This window comes from Oncorhynchus mykiss, chromosome 24, assembly GCF_013265735.2.
Source record: "Oncorhynchus mykiss isolate Arlee chromosome 24, USDA_OmykA_1.1, whole genome shotgun sequence".
Classification (NCBI taxonomy): Eukaryota; Metazoa; Chordata; class Actinopteri; order Salmoniformes; family Salmonidae; genus Oncorhynchus; species Oncorhynchus mykiss.
In genome coordinates, this window is record NC_048588.1 from 6,619,667 (window position 1) to 6,638,183 (window position 18,517).

Here is an 18,517-nt window from a genome sequence, read left to right on the forward strand (position 1 = left end):
GCTCAGGGTTTTTGTTTGATCTGTTTCTTTTGGGTAATGTTGAGGCGTCATGACTGACATCATGTTATGGAGGAACATGCTGGCTTCATGGGTGCGTCCAATGGATGTCCAACATACAAGAAAACTCAAAAAGTTTGGAATGGTACTGTTTTTGTTTGGCACTCGGGAGAAACTCGAGGAGGAGGAGGAGGAGGAGGAGGAGGAGGGGTTTGGTGGTGTGGCGGGATCGGAGCAGAAGTGTGGGGGAGTGGTTGGAAAAGGGGGGCAGTGAAAGTGCAAAAAGGAGAAAAGGGGGAGTAAACAGGGTACATATGAATGGCATTTTGTTATAATTGGTCTAGGTTAGAGAGCGTAGTACAAATAAAAAACAGGAAAACAATAAAGAGGAACTGAACAGTGATATGACAAATGCAGTCTAAAATTGCTGGTGCTTCGATGGGGTACAAGCTCAAGAGTGGGACCCTGGGTTCTGTGAATGTCTGGCTAAGGGTGGTGGGAGTGGGTGTGAGCGAGGAGGGCGGGGGTTGGGGCATTGTGAGGTTTTGGAGTTGAGCACTAATAGCCACACACCTACTGAAAAGCAATGATGTCACCTACAGCAGGTGAACCATAAGTTTGCATTCCTCTGCACATCACAAAACAGATCTGTTCACCCAGCGACATGGAGACGACACCACGATGCTGACCTACTGCAGACACACAGACACGGGAGAGCCAGACAATAGCACATGCACAGCTGTACAAAAAGGTACTACACTAATGCACAAACCCCCATCTCAGCTTACTCTACAGGGCTATACAGTATACCTCATGCTGACATTGTATTGCAACTGAGGCATCGCTAGGAACAGGGATGTCAATTTGGTTAAAGTTTAGACTGAGTGTCCCTTTTTGAAACTGTTATTAAAAGCTTCAGAAATATACATAAGTCCAAATTCTGTGTTAAGTGAGGAAAAGCTATGTTTTCTTGTGGCTGACCAGCTTTTGTCATTTACAATCCCATTTTGAGCATGCCAACACCATTCGGTTGTCTAATGGTGAAACTGAATGACAGTTGGGCAATGGACAACATGGGGAATATTGGCAATATATACAGTGCCTTGCGAAAGTATTCGGCCCCCTTGAACTTTGCGACCTTTTGCCACATTTCAGGCTTCAAACATAAAGATATAAAACTGTATTTTTTTGTGAAGAATCAACAACAAGTGGGACACAATCATGAAGTGGAACGACATTTATTGGATATTTCAAACTTTTTTAACAAATCAAAAACGGAAAAATTGGGCGTGCAAAATTATTCAATTTCCCAAGCTTTAAACATCCCAAGGAGCACTGTGCAAGCGATAATATTGAAATGGAAGGAGTATCAGACCACTGCAAATCTACCAAGACCTGGCCGTCCCTCTAAACTTTCAGCTCATACAAGGAGAAGACTGATCAGAGATGCAGCCAAGAGGCCCATGATCACTCTGGATGAACTGCAGAGATCTACAGCTGAGGTGGGAGACTCTGTCCATAGGACAACAATCAGTCGTATATTGCACAAATCTGGCCTTTATGGAAGAGTGGCAAGAAGAAAGCCATTTCTTAAAGATATCCATAAAAAGTGTCATTTAAAGTTTGCCACAAGCCACCTGGGAGACACACCAAACATGTGGAAGAAGGTGCGCTGGTCAGATGAAACCAAAATGGAACTTTTTGGCAACAATGCAAAACGTTATGTTTGGCGTAAAAGCAACACGGCTGAACACACCATCCCCACTGTCAAACATGGTGGTGGCAGCATCATGGTTTGGGCCTGCTTTTCTTCAGCAGGGACAGGGAAGATGGTTCAAATTGATGGGAAGATGGATGGAGCCAAATACAGGACCATTCTGGAAGAAAACCTGATGGAGTCTGCAAAAGACCTGAGACTGGGACGGAGATTTGTCTTCCAACAAGACAATGATCCAAAACACAAAGCAAAATCTACAATGGAATGGTTCAAAAATAAACATATCCAGGTGTTAGAATGGCCAAGTCAAAGTCCAGACCTGAATCCAATCGCGAATCTGTGGAAAGAACTGAAAACGGCTGTTCACAAATGCTCTCCATCCAACCTCACTGAGCTCGAGCTGTTTTGCAAGGAGGAATGGGAAAACATTTCAGTCTCTCGATGTGCAAAACTGATAGAGACATACCCCAAGCGACTTACAGCTGTAATCACAGCAAAAGGTGGCGCTACTAAGTATTAACTTAAGGGGGCTGAATAATTTTGCACGCCCAATTTTTCAGTTTTTGATTTGTTAAAAAAGTTTGAAATATCCAATAAATGTCGTTCCACTTCATGATTGTGTCCCACTTGTTGTTGATTCTTCACAAAAAAATACAGTTTTATATCTTTACGTTTGAAGCCTGAAATGTGGCAAAAGGTTGCAAAGTTCAAGGGGGCCGAATACTTTCGCAAGGCACTGTATATGTTTTGTCGTAGAAAGTGTAATTATGTAATGAGACCAAATTCAGTGATTATAGAGTCAAAAACACTTTTGTCCCAAATTCTGGAGAGAGACCCAGGATTTTGAGAAATACAAAAGCTGAACAGCAACAGAGTGTGAAAAATCATGGTGCCTAGGCACATCAAAATACTTTTCCTAGTTTCCTTTCAGGAGATGGGGGTTTAAATGAGAAAGTTGTCTAAATGAGAAATATAAAGTGCATATTTACATCAAGACAAGAGATCAAACTCAGAGGGAGCCGAAAGGGTAAACAGATGGTTAGAATGACACTAGGGCCAGATCTGGCCTTACCTGATGTTAGTTATTCACACAAAACACATGGACACTCAAGCCCTGAAGTCATGATCGAAGAGTGATATGCAAACTTATGCAGAGGTGAGTACACTCCTGGACAATATATCCATATCTATGTAAAAAGCATTCAAATTCATTCAGGATTAAATAACTCAGTTTTAGAGTGTTAGTAAAAGAAGCACAACCAGCAAAAAAAAAAAATTGCTTCATGTTTGATTAAATGTTTGTTCCTATCTCTCTAAGAATGTTTTAATGCCTAGACAAAGTTCTCACAAAATACTCATCCAGTCATACAATCTAATTATATTGTGGCCTTGCTCTACTGGACGATGTCCCTGCATGTTCTTAGTGAAAACAACACAGGTTTGAAATTGTGTCACTGAAAATGAAAAGGCTTTTCCATTGTTGGCATGCAACGATTTGTCTTCAAAATGAAGAATACACACCGGGCCAAAAATTTTGTACAATATTTTTTTTCTAACATTTTTTGTTGTTGTCCACGCTTCACTTTGATATCATGCAATATAGACGTGCAAAAAAGATAACATCTATCTCCACAAAATACATTTTCAGAACTATAAAAGGCTGTATTAAGAATGTTAATATCATGTGTATCATTAACCATGCTAATCTATCTCTACGTTGATTCTTCTGGCCCCGGAGTCTAAGTACTGTAATATTCAAGGAATTCTGGATTACTAGCTAACAAGATGGCTCCCTTCCTCCACAATCCCTTATTTCATGTCATATGGTAAGTAAAGGGGGAATTAAAAGTTGAACTAAAAAAAAATAATTTTCAGCGATTTTTACTCAACAACAAAAAAGTCACTTGTACCATTTCCTTCTATTTACAATTATAAATATGGTTCGTTTGGCACTTATCACATTTTTTTTCTTATAAAAGTATGTTTCCTTTCATGTAATGTTTATTAAATCACTCGCATTTTCAGTTTCAGTCTTTAAAGATCTATTTTGGCACAGGTTTATTTGTTGAGTTTGTCTTTACAGTAATTATTATCTTATCAGCATGTATAGCATTTAGTACACCTCTGGGAACTACAACATCCTGCTAAACGACCAATCAGATATGTTTTAACTTTATTTTTAGTACATCACTTATTAAATAGCAGCAATTTCACAAATAAAAAAAAATTCGTAATTATGTAAATCTATTCAACATCTAGGTAAATCCTAAGCTTTTACAACGGACAGAACGAAAAGACAATATAAGGACAACATGCTACTACGTATATTGCTTCCAGTACTCATCACATTTTATCTAGATCCCCTAAATTACAAACCAGCCAAAAATGGACACCCTAAAACCCCATCAACATGGGGTAATTTTGCTGAATTAGATAAAAAGATAAGCCGTGCTTTGACAAACTTTGTTGGCACCTTCCCGTGATCTCCAACTACAGGTATTTGATATTGTTCTATTTGATATCATTCACATTGATTTGTCACAGTTGTAGTATCGCTGATATCCAGTAATTTCTGTCATTTCTTAATGATTTCAACAAGCAGTATTTCCCTTATTCTACTCGCAATCTATGTAAATGTGTTTATGAATGTACTGTATGTATCTGGGCATGTGTACCAAATGTAGCATAATGTTTTCACTCCTATCACTAACATACAGAATAAGATATGGTTTCAAACCACTGGCCAGGGGATTGACAGAATGAAGTCAGATAGTAGCTCTCTCTCTCTTAGTTGCCTGGTTGCAGGTTCTCTTTCTTACTTCCACTGCCACCTACTAATTTGTTCTCACTGCTGCTGGTAAAATGGTCACTAACTAGACTCTAATGCTCAGCTCTACAACCAAGGGAACTCTGTCCTCTCTACCCTCATAGCATTAAGAGACTCAGACAGTCATTGTTTTGGAGTAGTTGTGGTCTGGAAGGGCAAGCAGACATGCATCGCAACACCAGACACTATCACCCATGGAGAGATGTGAGAGGGGGGCTCTGGGTTGATGTGTAAGAATGGGGTGCACGGAGGTACAAGGGTTGGGGGGGTGAGGAAAGTGGATGGTATTAGATGGAAATAAAGAAGCCTCCTTACCAATCTGTCGAGATACGCGCTTCACTGTCGCTCCAATAGACAATAGAGAAAACGTTCCAATGGCGAATACTAGTGAGAGCTCACCATTGGATAGATTTCCTTTACATTACAATGTCTAAATGCCCAATTGGGGAGATAGGTTCCCAAAGATACCCACAGACCAAGTTAGATTCCCCCCCCCCTCCTTTGGCATTTTAGAAGTAATCACATTTAGGTTAGCCCGCCATTTTCAGTTAGCTAACAGAATACATCAATTTCAACTGTTTATGAAAACAGCAAATATGAAAAGGGAAGTCGGACGATTAGATTATCTTAAAAAAAAGAGCAACCCGGTCAAAATTGGGATAAAACTCCACATACCTCCCAACTGTTGTCTTTGAATAGCAAAAGCTGAACATGCACACCTACCACTCCCCCCCCCCCCCTCCCCAATCCCATCCTCCAAATAGAGACCGTTTCTACAACCACATTACTTTCAATGCCAAACTGAGTCAAAGCGCATCCAAAGCCTCAATCCAGGATCCCGGTCTCAGCGTAGTGTTTAGAAACATGAATACTCTTTCCTCGTCTTGCATGTCTAACTGAGAACTGATATTGTATGCAAATAGAGTTTTGTTCATGAGATATGATTACCGTAGTTGCCTGGTATTTTCATGTGTACATTTTCCCTGACATAATAATAACAACGCATATGCCTGTGACCAAGCTCCTACAGCACACAGCCCTGACCTCATGGGCAGAGAAAAAAGATACCCACACTTCACAGTGCATTAAGATGGACTTCAGTGTACTCAGATTGCAAAAAAAAAAAAACAAGGTAAAACAAACCAAAACATCTTTAGCAGCTTATAGGTTAGTGGGTAGTATCCATTGCAGGGAGTGTGTAGTGGGAGGTCCCTACAGTTTTCCAAAATCAGAATAACCCACAACCATTAGACTTGTAGTTAACGCCCAACAGACCGTACGTACCACCTTACATTCCCCCCGTTCATCGTGGACAGAAGAACACTGCTTGATAAGAGCAAGTATTAGGGAAAACTACTTCTAAATATGAACTACCTTGAAATAGATCTGTTTGCAATGAGACGGGGCCTGGCAATCTGGTTGGACCCTAGTGAGATCGTTCCAACTATCAACTTTCTCATCTTCAGTGTTTGCATTTTTCAGTAGTATGTACGTATCCTGGCGGGGCCACCACCTCTAGGTTCTAAGTCCTCTTGTTCCTAGTGTCTCGCCTGGCCTGTCTAGACAGTTAGAGTTAGAGTGCCACAGGCAGAAGAGCAGCGCTCGCTGGATATCTCAGTGGAGACGGCTATGGCCCTCCAGTCCCAACAACACTTTGGCTTTTCACAATGTTGAGGGACACAGGCTAAGCTGGAGAGAGAGGAGATAAATCTGAGCTCACACAACATTGAAACAACTTCGAGGGTTGACGTTATTAGAGAACTTCGTTCCTGCAAGAATGTGAACGCTGCTCTTGGGCCCGTTGCGCAAGTGGCATTTTTCATTGTGCAGCTATGTATGTATATAGAGACTAGTCTGCTTGATTTCACCGTAATCTGCCATGTAGATATGTTATAATCCTTTTTAGCACTGAAATGGGAGTGTTTGTGTGTGTGTGTGTGTGTGTGTGTGTGTGTTTTAATGTGAATATTTACTGTCCTGCTCTTTGCTGGATATCAAAGCTAACCCTTCCTCTTCATCACTGTAGTGGTCCCTACGGCGCAGTTTTTACTGGACTTAAATAAGACATACTGTATATTACACTACGTGACATACTATTAAATCCACTTAAATTAAACAAATCAAATCAAAAATAGTCTTTACATTCATGTCAACCTGAATTCACAGATTTAAAAAAAACAAGGAAAATACCGAACTTTATGGGTGAAATCATATGAATAAATAATGATGATGATATCTATAATAATCTTAATAATAATCATAATATCAGACTGCAAACCTTGTTGAGAAAAATGCCCCAACCTCTATATGTACTCTTGCGCTATGCTAGAATTCTGACCCAATGAGATGCACCACGCGTCTCTGCCTTCGTCCTACATACGAAACACGAGCATCCCATATATAAATACGGAGCGTGGCATAGCATGCATCTGGCTAAATCAGAACCTAAGGCGCGAGGCAATAGGGATAGGAGGGCACATCTCTCAACCTCCTTTGCCCAAAACAGGGGGGGGGTCTGTGAGAGGGGCGAGGGATGGGGGAAAGGAGGGGGATGTCATCAACTACAGGGATTTTCCTTAGATCTCAAACCAAGCACTTGTTAGGGGGAGGGGGAGGGGGGCAGGGTAAGGGGCAAATTGAAACTGAAGGCAAATCTGAAGAAAAAAAATCTGTGAGCTACACAGGAATGGGGGTGGGGGTGGGGAAGGGGCTGATTCCATGGGGGTCGGCCCCCAGTACCCCCACCGCCCCCCTTTTCCAAACTGCAGCGCGGCAGCATGCCAGTTTAAAATCGCATTCACCACTGTCCGGAGAATACCCAAACAAACAAAAGAACAAAAAAACAAAACAATAAAAAATCCCGAAAGATCAAGACTTAAGTAATAAAACCGTATTTACATTTTACACCTTATTTTCATTTGTATTCCGCATTACACTTTCTCCTCTCTCCGAGCAAATTCTTTGCGTCACATCATTTTTACAATACTGAAACACGAAAAAACGTGTGAACGATTCCTTCCAACATTCTTGCTCTCCTCTCCCTTTCTCTCTCACTTTGCATTACTCCCCAAGCCCCCACTCGTTTTCCTCCATTCCATTCCCTTTTTCTAGCCCACCTTCTGTGGGTTGGTGGCGCGCACACCCTGCTCATACGTGATCCGTTGGCTGATCAGATACTGAGCTGCCTGCGTTGACGCCGGAGAGCCGGTTATGGTAACTTTACGGTTCCGGGTGCCGGGAATGAACTCTCCCTTTTTGGAGATCTGGATCCGGGCTCCAGTCAGCTCCTGGTACTCCACTAGCGTTTTCCCTCCTTTCCCCAAGATGGCTCCTACCAGGTTTTCGGGAACAGCGATCTCCACCACGTCCTTGGCCCCCTCCTGCATCTGCTTCTCAGTGGCCATCAGGGATTGTGCCATCAGCGGGGATGAGGCGCTCAGGTAGCCGTTGGTGGCCCCAGTGGCCGCGGCCAGCGAGCCCAGGGTGAAGCCTCCCAGGGAGGCGGCCTGGTGGCCTGCGCTGGTGGAGGCATCGCTGGCGTAGGATGCCAGGAGGTTTGCAGCGGCAGCCGCGGCGGGGTTAGCGCTAGCCGCTACGGCGGCCAGGACTCCTGAGGCTGCCGCGGGGTTGAGCCCCAGGCCCAGGGAGTTGGTGTTGTAGCCGTAGCTGGCTAACGTGTTGAGGGCCGAGGTGATGGTCAGGAGGTCGTTGCCTGAGAAGCTGGGACCCATGGTGGTGGGGAAGCCGCCCATACTCTGCATGGTGGCCTGACCCAGGAGGCTGGAGGCTGTGGCAGCGGCGGCAGCAGCAGCAGCGGGGTTCACCTCGGCTGAGTTGGCGTAGGGGGAGCCGGTGGGGTTAGAGTTGGCCACAGGGCCAGAGATGTTGGAGTAGCTGATGTTGAGGCAGCTGCTGCTCTGGGGGTCCTCCTGAATCTTCTGAACAATGATCTCCACGGCTTTACGGTTCTGCTCGGGTTCTCCGCTAATGGTGACCACGCGCTCCTGCAGGTTGATGCCCTCAGGTTTTTGGGAGAGCTGCACCCAGGCGCCTGACTGCTCCATGACGGCCTTGACTGTGGCTCCACCTTTACCAATGATCAGACCTGCTGTGCTGTTTGGTACTATCAGCTTGGCCTGGGGAGAGGAGCAGAGAGAGAAGACATAGAGATGGTTACTGCACTGATTTCACACTGCCTTAACATTGTATCTCTACATGACAGAAGTGTGATATCAATTGAATAGAGGAAGGGACTGGGCGAGGGAACGGAATAAAATAGATAACCAAGATAATAACTTGAAACAACCCAGAACAATAGAGAAGGGCGTAAGATAACAAACAAAGAGTGCGAATAGGGAGTATGTTAGAAATAACTGGCAGACAGAGAAAAAGAGAGTGAATCGAGCTTGAAATAAAGGGGGCTAGAAAAAGGGAATAGAAGTATAAAAATGGTTATATTCTCCAGATCTTTTTTCAATGCTGTAGCATAGGGGAGAAATAAGAGTGAGCTGTTTTTACTCCTTCGACAAACATTGCAACATTGACAGAGAGAGAGAGTAGTTTCTGGACAAAAAAAATAGGGAGAGAGAAAGAGTGTATTTTTCCCCCTTTGTTTCCGAGCTGTGAATCCATTATAAAGAGGCTCCTGGTGAAAAGCATCTACTCCCAGGGGTCAGTGTTACCATGGAAACAGCTCCAACATTCAAGGGGTACTGAAAAGGAGTTGAAGCGATGCGTAGCAACTAGACCCCCCCCCCCACCTCCACCCGAATTCACACAAGCGTGCCCACACACACATATACACCCTAAATAATTCTCGATACAACTATGTATATACACGTACTGTATACACAGTATACACACTCACATAAACACAGATATTAAAACATATGCACGCCTTCACTGTCCTTTGTCATTCAACATTAGAAAAAAGGTGCCAGCTGGGGAGAGTGAGGAGGCGGATTCTTTTTCTTTCTTAATAAGTATGTACTTGATAAGGGCCACAAACAATTTATGACGCATTAAATGTGCTGTAGTGGTATTTTGAACAAGGGTAGTTTTGCACCAAAGCCAGTCACACAATGTTACAAATGAACCTACTACGCGAGGATGATCAATGAGAGGAGTCTCACAGGGATGCTAATGGTTACCTACAATCTGTCCATGTCGTGCGATGTGGAAACAGTTACAAAACTCTTTTTTTTATTTGAATATTTGAAAATCCATCTTGAAATGGTGAAAGAAGAAAAGCAAGTGAGTGTTGGTCGGAGGACAAGGGAAAGAAAGGAAGGAACAAAGAGAGAGAGAGTGTGTGTGTGTGTACAGGGGAAGTATGGGGCTAGTAATTAGCATGGCCTCCATGTTTTTCGCACTGGGTGGCTGGATTTGATCTTTACACTTTCTCAATGTTCGCTGCAGTCCTTCTAAAGACATCAACATTTCTTTACAGAGGCGCTGCTGTGACCTTGATTCTGTAGCCTTGCTGGCCGTGGTACACTGCAGTGAATTTACATAGAAATGGGAAATTAACAGAAGGCAGGGACAGAGAGAGATCAAGACTTGACTTCAAACTATTAAATATAAAATATTATTTTTGAGTATTTGTAGTAAAGTATTTTATTCAGATATTTATTTGTGACAGTGACGGAGAATAATCATGCATTGGAATTGAGGAATTGTTTTGGTTTAGTCCCCATATGGATAAGTGCCATCTAAATTGGTCTTTGCTCAGTGCAATTTCTCATCCAGTTTCTCACAACCCATTTTTACCACATTCCCCCTAATTTTCATACAAATGTGTGTGGTTCAATGTTGAGGCAAAAATATTTCACTCTTTTTCACAAAGCACGCATTAGAGATGGGTTTGAGGATCAATACACCTGAGTGGGGGAGAAAGAGGTGAAGATTCTCCTCTTTTTCACAAAGCACGCATTAGAGATGGGTTTGAGGATCAAAACACCTGAGTGGGGGAGAAAGAGGTGAAGATTCTCCTCTTTTTCACAAAGCACGCATTAGAGATGGGTTTGAGGATCAAAACACCTGAGTGGGGGAGAAAGAGGTGAAGATTCTCCTCTTTTTCACAAAGCACGCATTAGAGATGGGTTTGAGGATCAATACACCTGAGTGGGGGAGAAAGAGGTGAAGATTCTCCTCTTTTTCACAAAGCACGCATTAGAGATGGGTTTGAGGATCAAAACACCTGAGTGGGGGAGAAAGAGGTGAAGATTCTCCTCTTTTTCACAAAGCACGCATTAGAGATGGGTTTGAGGATCAAAACACCTGAGTGGGGGAGAAAGAGGTGAAGATTCTCCTCTTTTTCACAAAGCACGCATTAGAGATGGGTTTGAGGATCAAAACACCTGAGTGGGGGAGAAAGAGGTGAAGATTCTCCTCTTTTTCACAAAGCACGCATTAGAGATGGGTTTGAGGATCAAAACACCTGAGTGGGGGAGAAAGAGGTGAAGATTCTCCTCTTTTTCACAAAGCACGCATTAGAGATGGGTTTGAGGATCAAAACACCTGAGTGGGGGAGAAAGAGGTGAAGATTCTCCTCTTTTTCACAAAGCACGCATTAGAGATGGGTTTGAGGATCAAAACACCTGAGTGGGGGAGAAAGAGGTGAAGATTCTCCTCTTTTTCACAAAGCACGCATTAGAGATGGGTTTGAGGATCAAAACACCTGAGTGGGGGAGAAAGAGGTGAAGATTCTCCTCTTTTTCACAAAGCACGCATTAGAGATGGGTTTGAGGATCAAAACACCTGAGTGGGGGAGAAAGAGGTGAAGATTCTCCTCTTTTTCACAAAGCACGCATTAGAGATGGGTTTGAGGATCAAAACACCTGAGTGGGGGAGAAAGAGGTGAAGATTCTCCTCTTTTTCACAAAGCACGCATTAGAGATGGGTTTGAGGATCAAAACACCTGAGTGGGGGAGAAAGAGGTGAAGATTCTCCTCTTTTTCACAAAGCACGCATTAGAGATGGGTTTGAGGATCAAAACACCTGAGTGGGGGAGAAAGAGGTGAAGATTCTCCTCTTTTTCACAAAGCACGCATTAGAGATGGGTTTGAGGATCAAAACACCTGAGTGGGGGAGAAAGAGGTGAAGATTCTCCTCTTTTTCACAAAGCACGCATTAGAGATGGGTTTGAGGATCAAAACACCTGAGTGGGGGAGAAAGAGGTGAAGATTCTCCTCTTTTTCACAAAGCACGCATTAGAGATGGGTTTGAGGATCAAAACACCTGAGTGGGGGAGAAAGAGGTGAAGATTCTCCTCTTTTTCACAAAGCACGCATTAGAGATGGGTTTGAGGATCAAAACACCTGAGTGGGGGAGAAAGAGGTGAAGATTCTCCTAAGAATTATTTTCATCTTCTGCATTGCACATACGCACGCACGCACGCACGCCCACACCCACACCCACACCCACACACACACACACACACACACACACACACACAGCTTTTGCATGATGTTGGATTGGATGTGTAATGATTCAGTTGGGACTTGCCTCCTAAAGATTAGAAGCAGCGGAATAAATAGCTGAATAGTGCGATGTATAAAACCCATTACTGCTAATGATGAGTCTCTAGGACCACATTCAGCTCTTTAATATTTAATAGATGTTCAAAATTGTAATTGTCTTTCTCTCATAAGTCCTTTACCCCACATGCACTGTTTCGAAAGCATTCCTTTTTTTGTTCCTGGTTGCCGTTGAGTTTCCCTCGCTATGTCAGGTTTGGCCATTTTAATCTAAAGTAATCGTCCTCATCCCCAAGAGTTATAGCTGACAATCAGATTTTTTTTTGTGTGTTTTTTTTTTATGAAGGGGAGAACATTTGGCCTGTGCGTCGGAGCAAGCTGATTAAAATGTAGGCTCTTTAGAGTGTGGTAAGAATAGAGCAACGTCGGCGGATACGCCAGGCTAAGTTTGCTGAATGTGTCTTAATGCAGGAAGACTGAGAATGAAGCCTCCTACCTCTTCCTTCAAAGACAGAGAGCAAGAGAGAGAGAGAGAGAGTGAGAGAGGGGGGAGGAGGGGGGGGGTTGTGAAGGAGGATTGGGAGAGGGTATGGGGAGAGGCGAGAGAGAAAGCGAAGATGAGAGAGACCTGCTGCTGTTTCATCAGCCGTGGCTAGTCGTTCATTAGGTACTGTGGGTTGGGGTGTGGGGCGGGAATAGGGGTGAGGAAGGAGGTTGGGGCTGCGCTCATGGGGACCAGGGATGGGGACCATAATAGCCACGGAGGGTGCTGAGCCATGGAAATATGTTTGAACCAGTTTTCGGAGATAACAAACATGAAAGCAAACAAACAAACAAACCACAGAAGTTAACAAGGCCCGTAGCCATCAAAGAGATAAAACCGCGTTGTTTGCTAGGCTGCCGCCGCCCCCGATATAGAAACCACTTATTTTTTCGGTTCCAGGTTTCCATCACGTCCATAGCTTGACAGAATGTATTGCTGTAGCAGTACTACACACCCACTGTTCATCACCCCCCTCTCCTGGTTTCTCTCGCCATGCTCAGGGATACTGAGAGTCTCAGCTCATGTCATCTCTATGTCAAGGGCTAAGGCTAAACCTAACCCCCCCCCCATAGTATTGTTTCAGCAAGGAGCCCAAAGGGTGTTATTGTCTGTGGATGCCAGAACCACACCCCACCCTCCTCTGCCCTCCCCAGCACCCCCCCCCCCCCCCCCAGTTACGTACGTGTGGGGACACGGAGCAACTGTTTCCCCCTGCTCCCTCTGTCCATCCTTTAGACGGGACCTGATCCGTGAGCAGAGGGCTGTTTGTACTTTGAAGTTCTAAGCACCAGACTTTAGGTTAATCGCCTGTCTCCTGATCCCCGGGCTTAGCCGCTCCTCTCTGCCTCGTCTGCCTCTCAGTGTGTGGCTCTCTCTCCGAGGCTGGGGGGGGGGGGGGGGGGGGGGGGGGGGGGGGAAACCTGCTTAAAAATAACACAGAAGCATCATGCTGCAGCCGACCGGCCGCTCCGCTCCAAAGGTTGACAAGAACGGTCCCGAGTGATGGACCTTCTTCAGCCCACCGCTCACGCACAATCCAAATCAAATGATGAAATTTAAAAAAAGAATGCGCGCCTGGAACGATCGCTGTTGCATGAACTCTGGGCCGATAGCCTGATGTAAAAAATAGTCTTTTTTTTTGTTTTTTTGTGGCCGTAAGGATTATCCCTGGTGGTCATCTCATCCCATCCCTGTGTCAGTAATGTCAATCCACTCATTCTCCCTCCATTTCACTGCTTATCACACTAAGAAAGCTGCATTTAGACACGCTGGTGATATGAAGGGAGTGTGCGACTTTCTTTCTTTCTGATGACATAGACAAACACAATAGGGTGGAACTGATATCTAAACAGAGAGATACAGTATTTGAGGGGAGGACTTAAAGTGGAACAGACAGCGTTTAAGCTACTTTGCAGATATGAAACAAACAGACAATCATAATATTAGTCAAAAATATCAAATTCCCAGTTTATGCTACAAAACCAACTTCATAAGAGGTTGAGAGAATAGATGGATGCAGTTCAAAGCATGATTTAGTGCCTTCAGACAGTATTCAGATCCCTTGACATTTTCCACATTTTGTTACCTTACAGCATTATTCTAAAATGGATTAAATATATAAAAAACCAATCTCAGCAATCTACACAGAATATGCCACAATGACAAAGCGTAACCAGGTTTTTAGAAAATGTTGCAAATATATTAAGAATACAAAACAGAAATACATTATTTACATAAGTATTCAGACCCTTTGCAATGAGACTCGAAATTGAGCTCAGATGCATCTTGTTTCCATTCATCATCCTTGAGATGGAGTCCACCTGTGGTAAATTCAATTGATTGGACATTATTTGGAAAGGCACACACCTGTCTATATAAGGTCCCACAGTTGACAGCGCATGTCAGAGCAAAAACCAAGCCATGAGGTCGAAGGAATTGTCCGTAGAGCTCTGAGACAGGATTGTGTCGGGGCATAGATCTGGGGAAGGACACCAAAAAATGTCTGCATCATTGAAGGTCCCCAAGAATACACTGGCCTCCATCATTCTTAAATGGAAGAAGTTTGGAACCACGAAGACTCTTCCTAGAGCTGGCCGCTCAGCCAAACTGAGCAATCGGGGAAGAAGGGCCTTGGTCAGAGAGGTAACTAAGAATCAAGAGCTCTGTAGTTCCTCTGTGGAGGTGGGAGAACCTTCCAGAAGCACAAACATCTCTGCAGCACTCCACCAATCAGGCCTTTATGGTAGAGTGGCCAGACGGAAGCCACTCCTTCGTAAAAGGCAAAAGACAGCCCTCGTGGATTTTGCCAAAAGGCACCTAAAGACCCTCAGGCCATGAAAAACAAGATTCGCTGGTCTGATGAAACCAGAGAATTTGGCCTGAATGCTCAGCTTCACGTCTGGTGGAAACCTGGTACCATCCCTACGGTAAAGTATGGTGTCTCATCATGCTGTGGGGATGTTTTCAGCAGCAGGGACTGGGAGACTAGTCAGGATCGAGGCAAATATGAATGGAGCAAAGTACAGAGATCCTTGTTGAAAACCTGCTCCAGAACACTCAGGTTGTCAGACTAGGGTGAAGGTTCACCTTTGAACAGGACAACAACCCTAAGCACACAGTCAAGACAAGGCAGGAGTGGCTCCTGGACAAGTCTCTGAATGTCCTTGAGTGGCCCCGGACTTGAACCTGATCAAACATATTTGGAGAGACCTAAAAATAGCTGTGCAGCAATGTTCCCCATCCAACCAGAGAGAGCTTCAGAAGATCTGCAGAGAAGAATCGGAGAAACTCCCCGAACACAGGTTTGCCAAGTTTGTCTTATCATACCCAAGAAGACTCGAGACTGTAAATTCTGCCAAAGGTGCTTCAACAAAGTACTGAGTAAAGGGCCTGAATACTTATGTAAATGTCATATTTCCGTTTTTTAAATTTATAATAAATTAGCAAAAATGTCCTAAAACCTGTTTTTGCTTTGTCACTATGGGGTATTGTGTGTAGATTGATGAGGGGGGAAAAAGGATTTAATCAATTTTAGAATTAGGCTGTAACATAACAAAATGTGGAAAAAGTCAAGGGGTCTGAATACTTTCCAAAGGCACTGTAATTCACCAATATATTTCTTGGTAGTCCAAAAAATATTGCTATCAGGTTGTAAATCACAGCTGGCCTGATACATTGTTTGCTGCCTCCACCCATTCAGGATGCACTGTTTTAGTTTCAACTAGTCAATATTTTGAACAAATACAGACTGGGAATATCAATACAATCAAACTAGCAAAGGCAATGATCCCAAGTCAGTCGTAACATGGCTAATAGGCTAGCGCACATGTGTCAAGGCCCTCGGGCCAAATATGATACACAAGCGATTATAAATGAGTCAACCGTTGAGTCATGAAGTATTTACAGCCTGGTGCGTGCGCTCACATAGGTGAATTCGACTTCAATTGCGCTGGTTTCATGTGTCCTGTTTACAGCATGCAGCAGAGGGGAAATGTGCAGACACATGCCACAGTCCTAGCTAGGCTACTAAAATGTTGCAGTCCGGCATCGTTTTTTAACGCTTGACAATGAATAACCAAAAAAACAAAACATGCAACAAAACACCATGCAAAGGAGAAACATGTTGGCCTGTTACAGCAACATTTGAGCAGTAGCCTAGGCTGGCTACTCAACTACATTGCATGTGGAGTGCACCATACAACAATGATGCATTCAACATCACCAGTGATACATGCAGCGCATTTTAAAAAAATTAAAAAACATGTTCCATGTTTAAATATGTTGTTTAAACGTTACAACAACCTATAGCTACGTTTTTGTTATTTGGAGTTATTAAATACTTTTCGATTAGGGTCGCAGCATATTATGCACATCTGCAAGCATAGCAGCAAAGGCTGGACAAATACTATTTATCTCTTTTGTTTTAATATGTTAAAATTCTATATACATGTGGACATTATAAAGGGCCATATCTTTTTGAATAAAACATTGGCCCGCAAATTCGTTGTTTTTCAATACGGCCAGTGCGCCCCTGGGCTAGCGTATCTATTCATTTTGCTAGCTATTTTAGCGAGCTAAAAACATGGAGCCTAACGTTTGCCAGCTAGCTGCTGGGAGGAGTGGGTTATTGACTGACTTTTCCCCTTCATATTATTGTCGGTGGTTGACAGCTAAAGATTCAGGTTTCATTTGGTTGGCTACCAAAGAAATGTGAATCGCTTTACTAGCTAGCTAGCTAGCTATGCTGAACTTGATCGACTGTTATCCACAGTTAGCATATCTCTTTGTTGTCAAATAGATTTTGCATCAAGGGTTTTGTCGGGTTTGAGAACTAGGTAGGACGGAAGATGGCGGAAACCAAGGTTTTGTTTGAAACTGCTTGTAAGTCGAGTGAAGCTAATAGTACAGGAAGTGAGAATGAGTGGGTTACAGCGGCAAAGAGAAAGGGAGACAAGACAAGTAAAGCTATGTTGGAAAATAGGAAACCACTAGACTCGTTTTTGGTCGAAGTCAGGGTTTTGGGTCAATGCTACTAGGGAAATACGTTTAATGTCTCCAGGAAAAAAATCTGTCATGTGTGGAGTCGGTGAGAGTCACAATAAGTGGTCTTGTTTACTTTTTTGTGTGTGTCTGCGGTGCAGAAGAAGCGTGTTTTAAGACTCAAAAAGATATCGGAGTGGGAATGTCGTAGCATGGTGCCTATCAAGGGGGTTATTTCTGAGGTGGCACAAGAAATAAAGGCAGAGGATTTAACTGAAGACATCGATGGAGTGGTTGATGCACATCGACTGACCTGTATGGTGGACGGAGGAAAAAAAAAAAACTTCATACATGCTACTGTTCTTTGATGAAGCGTTTCTCCCTTCTCATATAAAGTTAGGATTCATGCGATACCCTGTAAGAGCTTTTGTGCACAAGCCTCTTCAGTGTCATGAATGTCAAATATTTGGTCATGTGTCAATTGTGTGCAGAAGGGAAGAATATCATATGCCAGATGAAAGGAAATGCTGCAACTGTGGAGGTGAACATGTGCCTGAATTCTTGGGGTGCCCTGTTAGGGTGAAGGAGAATGAGGTGGCAAGGGTAAGGAGTGCCCTGTTAGGGTGAATGAGAATGAGGTGGCAAGGGTAAGGAGTGCCCTGTTAGGGTGAATGAGAATGAGGTGGCAAGGGTAAGGAGTGCCCTGTTAGGGTGAATGAGAATGAGGTGGCAAGGGTAAGGAGTGCCCTGTTAGGGTGAATGAGAATGAGGTGGCAAGGGTAAGGAGTGTCCAGCGTGCCTCCTATCTGAAGGCAGTGAGAAAATTGGAAGGAACGAGTGGTGGGGAAGAAGCAATGGTAGTAAAGCCACCACAACCAGTGAAGGTCTCTTATCAAATGAGGGATAGTGACATGCTACATGTTAAAAAGGTTGACTTTGTAATATTTATTGCAATGGTCATAAACTGAGAAGAGAAGAAGTCTAAGAAGATTGGAATCATTGTGAATGCCGCTGAACATTTCTTTGGGTCTTCATGATTTCACAGCCGAGGACGTGCAAGAAATCCTGTCGGTGAATGTAGCCCCATCACAGGTCCCTGAGCCTGTGTAGGGATATATTTTGGAGTGGATATCTCGTGATGTATTTTGGAGTGGATATGTCGGGATGTATTTTGGAGTGGATATGTCGGGATGTATTTTGGAGTGGATATGTCGGGATGTATTTTGGAGTGGATATGTCGGGTTGTATTTTGGAGTGAATATGTCGGGATGTATTTTGGAGTGGAATGTGATTGAAGAAGTGTGATGGGTTTTGTTAGTTGACGTGTTTTATTTTGTATGACGTCGTTTTCCCCATTTCCCAAAATGTTATTTTGTTGTTTCTTATTCAATACCCCGTCCAGCCGGTGGCGGTAGTGCACCATTAACATTGGATGCCAACCGCAGTTAAACCCCCATCATAGAAGAAGAAGATTT

The 18,517-nt window shown here is 43.6% G+C and overlaps 1 protein-coding gene across 2 annotated transcripts in view; it reads right to left on the minus strand.

Moving 5' to 3' along the window:
* Window positions 1–3,878: 3,878 nt before the first annotated feature.
* LOC110503601 (RNA-binding protein Nova-1) overlaps window positions 3,879–18,517 on the minus strand; it is a 63,293-nt gene continuing 48,654 nt past the window's right edge. For both annotated transcript variants that reach the window (XM_036961329.1, XM_036961330.1), the window contains one exon: window positions 3,879–8,677. In XM_036961329.1, coding sequence (XP_036817224.1) covers window positions 7,649–8,677 — 1,029 coding nt within the window. In that variant the 3' untranslated portion in view covers window positions 3,879–7,648. The remainder of the gene's footprint in view (window positions 8,678–18,517) is intronic.